This window comes from Myotis davidii, unplaced genomic scaffold, assembly GCF_000327345.1.
Source record: "Myotis davidii unplaced genomic scaffold, ASM32734v1 scaffold2723, whole genome shotgun sequence".
NCBI classification, from domain to species: Eukaryota; Metazoa; Chordata; class Mammalia; order Chiroptera; family Vespertilionidae; genus Myotis; species Myotis davidii.
In genome coordinates, this window is record NW_006294584.1 from 14,625 (window position 1) to 20,578 (window position 5,954).

Below are 5,954 nucleotides of genomic sequence, written 5' to 3' on the forward strand. Positions count from 1 at the left end.
GAAGAATTCTGGTTACATTTTGCAGGTACCAGCCAAGAAGATTTGCTGATAAAGTAGACATACAGTACAGAAGAAATAAGAGTCAAGAATGACTCCAGAAGAATGGAGTTACATTTTCTGGGATGGCAAGACTGCAAAATGAACAACCTTGAGAACACAAATCTTTTGTCTAATAGACATTTTAAATGTGAAGTACCCATTATATGCCCATGTGGAGAAGTTCAACAGAGTTTTAAAAAATATGAGTCTAAAAAGCTGTTTCAAGGAGAGCAAAATCCTGAATAGGTTTGGAGAGAGATGGAGACAGTGAAGAGGAAAGGGCTGAACATTTGTGGGGAGACAATATGTACCAGAGTAGAATGAAACTGAGGCAGATAAGACACACAGGCTAAATTAGAGAGGGGAAAATGAAAAAGAGCAAAAACAGGACACTGGAGAACATTTAGGCTTAAGAGTATCTAAAGGAATTAGTGAAAAAGGAAAAACAACAACAACAAATAGTAGGTGAAGAGTAAGAAATGCTCATATCATAGAATTGAGAAAAGAATTCAGAGCATGAGGAGAGTTGTCATGGAAGATGCCTTTAAGAAAAGAAGAGCAAATTTGCCTATTGGAATCTTAATAGTAAATTTTTAACAGTATGAATTAAAGTATAAGGAATATAGTGTGGGGGTAAAAAGTGTAATCTGGTAAAGAGAGAGAGAGAAAGAAAATTATGGACATATATGTGAAAATTCATGTTACTTTGTGGACTTAAGCAATACATTAAAAACTTAAGAACTAAGATTAGAAGACACATGGTCCTCTCCTCGCCAGCCAACTGAGAACAAAATACACCCAGTGACAGGACTCTGGTCAGTAATTTCATGGCTGCATCTTTGTCTATGCTAGCATGGACATCTGTTTAGTACTTATTTAGCAACTCTACAAATCTAAGATTCTTTTTATAAAGAACTAGAGGCCCGATGCATGAAATTCGTGCAAGAGTAGGCCTTCCTCCCCCAAGCTGCTGGCACCAGCTTCCCTCTGGCACCCAGGACCCAGGCTTCCCTCACAGGAGGAGGCCCAGTCCACCCACTGGTGACAGCCACGGCAGCCTGCCTCGGCCCTCGCAGCCCCGGCTTGTCTGAAGTCATGTGGAAGGACATCCGGTCTAATTAGCATATTATACTTTATTATTATAGATACTCAGGATGCAATTTAAAATTAGGCATGAGTGACAGAGTCCCAGTTATTACGCCAGATTTCTCAATTACCTAAAACTTAAATGCCACTTTATTCACATCATATTCAATATTGGTTTCTAGACTCAGTTTCAAAGTAACAGACTATTTCTGCTGTAAACAGGGATGAAAAGCTACCTAATTAAATATATCTCAATTTCAAATAATAGTACGTGATAATAAAATTAACTGATATTGGTACAAAATAAAAAATGCTTACCTAGCATACGAATGTACAATGCAGTCTGGTCAGAGCTGTCATAGGAAATAGCTCCACGCCTCTAAAAAAAACAAAACCATACACACATTTTAAATGCCTGACAATTAAATATGATATACAATTCAATTCAACAAACATGTATTTATTATTTATGAAGCACGATGAAAGAAAAGTTGGATATACAAAATGAAATTAGTTACGTATGGCATCTACTCTTGAAACCTAGAGTTATAAGGAAGACAAACAGTCATAACCCAGTAAGGTTAAGCACTACCACAAACAAGGATTCAGAGTGAGGAGCATGCAGTCCGTGGAATTCAATGTTGGAGTATGTGAGACAAGCCCACTTGGGGAAGACCTTCTGTAGAGGTAAATAGAACTAAAAAAAGATACGCTCAACTGCTTTATTATTCTCTTACTATAAACATGAACGAGGAAGCAGACAAGAATCATCAGACACCTGAAGAAACCCACTAGCTAAAAATAAATGGAATGAAATAAAAAACCAAATGGCCCACAGGCTAGCAAGAAATAAGGGGGAAAAAGGGAAGGAGTGTACTTCAAGAGAACTGAGAACACACTGAATTTATGAAAAAACAAACAAACAAACAAACAAAAACCCACAGGCTGCCACTGAAAGAGCGGGTATTTGAAGATATATTTTATGTTTAAAAATAAACAAATATAAAAATGTATCTTGCAACATTACTCACACTAACTTCCAAATTAGCAAAATGGATAAAATGCAGTATAGCCGTACAATGGAGTATTATCCAGACAAAAAAAAAGGAAGGAAGTACAGATACAGGATACAACATTGACGAACCTTGAGAACAGTATGTTGAGTGAAAGGAGCCAGTCACAAAGTACCACATAGTATATGATTCCATTTACATATAATGTCCAAAATAGGCAAATCCATAGAAACAGAAAGTAGACTGGTGGTTGCCTAGAGTTAGGCGAGTTGGCAGGAAATGGGGAGTGAATGCTAATTGGGTGCAGGTTTCTATCTGCAGTGATGAAAATGTTCTCAAATTAATTGTAGTCATGATGGCACAACTCTGAATATACTCAGAAACACTGACTTGAACACTTTAGATGGGTGAATTATATGGTATGTGAATATATATATTAATGAAGCTATTATATAAAAGCAAATGTTGCAGCCTTTAAAATATAATTACTAAAACAAAAAAATTAAAAGAGTTGAAACACCCTCAGCAAGTTCTGCCCACTCTACCTTCACAGTCATCTCCTTTCCTCTAGCTTCACTTCTTCATTCTGTCTCAGGCAATAGCATCTCTCACCTGGACACGTACAATGGGCTGGTTTTCCTGATGCATATCTTGGCCCCTAGTCCACTCTTCCCACAGAAGCAAGAGTAAACATTTCAACTTACTTCTCAAAACCTTCCAAATGGCTCCCGCTACACTTTAAATAAAGTCCAAAACCAAGCTCTGATTTCCAAACGCACCTCAAGTCTGCCTACCTCTTTCTGTCTCCTCACCACGATGACCCAGCCAACGTAGCCTCCTTTCTCTTCCTCAATCCCACCAAACATACAGCCTGTATACTTGTTTCCCTGTCAGGGTCTCTGCATCACTGTTCCCTCCCATCTCTCAGGTTCAACATGAAATGTCATCTCTTCCGAAAAGCATTTCCAGACTCCCAAATCTGAAGTCACCTAAAATCACCCTCTTCCATAGCTCTCTGCCTTTGTGCTCTGAACAGCATCAGCAGATGTTACTTTGTTTGCTTGTTCTACAATAAAAGCTCCACAAGGGCGGGAACTGTGCTCCTGGCCCCCAAAACAATAGCTATTATTTAGTAGATTCTAAATAAATATTTGGTAAATAAATTATTAAATGATTTATTGCAAATAAGCTAATGAATAGCACTGATATAAAGACAGCTTAAAAATCTAGAAGATAAAATTAACAGAATCTAAGCTCTGTGGAGGCAGAGACTTTGTTCACTGCTCTATCTTCAGATCTAGAATAAACCCCAACATTTAGAATACTGTCTAGCACATCAAAAGTGATCAATAATATTGGTTGAATAAACAGGTAAGCAAATTGTTTTTATTTTTTTAACTAGAGGCCCGATGCACGAAATTCGTGCAAGAGTAGGCCTTCCTCCCGCGCGCCCCCACTCCCCGCCCCCTTGGCTGCCAGCACCGGCTTCCCTCCAGCACCTGGGACCCGGGCTTCCCTCACAGCCCCGGCTTCGTCCAGAAGGTAGTCTGGCTAATTAGCATATTACTCTTTTATTATTATATATCCTCACTCAAGGATATGTTTACTGATTTTAGAGAGAGGGAGAAACATTGATGTGAGAGAGAAACATGGACCTGTATATGGCTCCACCAGGGACTGAATCCTCAACCGTTTGGAGTATAGGACAACACCCTAAATTTAAAAAAAAAACATTAAAAAAGAAAATATGACCACATTAAAGTATTTTTAAATAGGAAAGGTCTTTTTACCTGTCCAATAAAATCCAAAAGTCATGAAAATGGATCATTTTGGGCACTAAAGTTATATTTTATATGGTAAAATATATAAAAAATAAAGGCAAAAGACAAATCTCAAATCAAGAAAAATGAGTTCAACAGATACAACAAAAGGCTAATTTCCCTAGTCCAGTATAGCCTAAAAATGAAAGGGGAAAAAAGTGTCTCACAAATCAATTAGAAAATGATGAATGATGTAGAAAACAGGTAGAACATAAGCATGACTCACAAGAAAAGAAATAAACCAATAAACACAAGAAAAAATGTTCAACTTAATTAACAAAAGTTAATTAAGAGTGAGATTGCATTTTACCTCTCAGATTAATGATGTTCTTCCCTCACAAAACTCTCAAGGAAAAATAATCTTTTTTTTTTACTATGATTATAAAGAAAGCTTATTTAAAGCTTTCGTTTGAATTTAGTAAGCAAAACAACTCCCAAATCATTGTTATCTCTTTAATGCTTATCAATCAAGAGAAAATTATCAATTAAATTCTTGCATGATTGTATACATCCTTAAGAAACAACAAAAAACAGTTCATGAAATGTGAAAGAAACAAAGTTTCAAAAAAAATTCTAATTTTCAACATTGGTTGTCTCCAAGGAGGCAGAGGGACACACAGGTAGAGGAGGACTTTTCAATGTATAGCTTTTGAATTTTGTAGCAAGTATAGCTATATATTCACTAAATAAATCAAATTTAAAAGTATAATAAGAACCTACTATTAAAAAAAAGACAACTACGAAGAAAAGCATACAGAACATACTCCTGTCAGCATCCTGCTTAAAGAGTCTTCCCCAACACAATATCCTAAGGAAGCCAATTGCACTGTTTCGTGGTGAACTATTTATTCTAGAGCAAACAGCCACTCTACTCATACTGATGAGACTACAGATAACATTAAGTATACCTTGTCATGGTCAACACCTATCAACTTGCTAGAGCCCAATAATAACTTGGATAATAGTTTGTTAAAACAAATTTTAACCTATCTCTAATAGTTCCTCCTTAAAAGTGGTTGGCTTTTTTTTTTTAATGTAGGAAGCGTATTTACTAAAACAGCCACTAATTACAAAGGTAAAATCTCATTTATCACTTCACATATTAAAGATTGAGAAAGACTAATATCAACTCTGTTAAATAAAATAGTTTAAGTAAAAAAAAATAGTAATGAACATAATCTAGATTATAACTGACATACTATATAATCACTTTAGACTTACTTATAGAGGCACTTTAGATATTAAAATGACAGGGTTTGTAGTAATCATAATAAAAACTTGGCAAAAAGAGAATTTAATTTTAAATATATATTAACAAGTTAAGAGATATGTGCAATATGTTCAAATTATTCTACTCTTTACTAATTTAAGTAATTCTGGTCCACAAACTTAGCCTAAATGCTATAGTAAACCAAGACATAACTCTTATAAAATAAATCCAAATGAGACAAAAATATTTTTAAGAATAGACTTTAAATGTATGTATCTGAACACATCAATGATATTCAATTCATTCATTCATCACCTCAAGATTAAAGTGTATTAAATTCTTTTGCTAAGCAATTTACCGTATTTGCCGGCGTATAAGACGACTGGGCGTATAAGACCACCCCCTAACATTTCCACTCAAAATACAGAGTTTGTTATATACTCGCCGTATAAGACTACCCCCTCTTCCGCACACCTTCCACACACCAAATAAAAGGTAAAACAATAGCAGATTTGATTTTAACATTTTAATTTATATTCAAATGCTTATGACATGCAGGAAAACTGTCACAAGGCTGTATGTAATCAAACATATACATAAAACAGTGCAAGTTTATTACCGGTAAACATACCGGTAATTCACTAAAGAAAACACACTCTATAGACTGGTACCGTAGATGCTTCTCAGGAACACAGGCAAGCAGCCCACAACCTAGAGGGACTGTCAATGATAGAAGTAAGATAACAAATAGAGGTAGAGAGCAAGTGCCGGGCAAGTCCCTAGCAA

The 5,954-nt window shown here is 35.8% G+C and overlaps 1 protein-coding gene across 1 annotated transcript in view; it reads right to left on the reverse strand.

Annotated features, from left to right (window-relative positions):
• Positions 1 to 8: 8 nt before the first annotated feature.
• LOC102761512 (high affinity cAMP-specific 3',5'-cyclic phosphodiesterase 7A-like) overlaps positions 9 to 5,954 on the reverse strand; it is a 42,779-nt gene continuing 36,833 nt past the window's right edge. Inside the window, exons 2-3 of the mRNA XM_015567183.1 lie at positions 1,444 to 1,504; positions 9 to 686 (exon numbers count right to left, since the gene is read on the reverse strand). Coding sequence (XP_015422669.1) covers positions 646 to 686; positions 1,444 to 1,504 — 102 coding nt within the window. The 3' untranslated portion in view covers positions 9 to 645. The remainder of the gene's footprint in view (positions 687 to 1,443; positions 1,505 to 5,954) is intronic.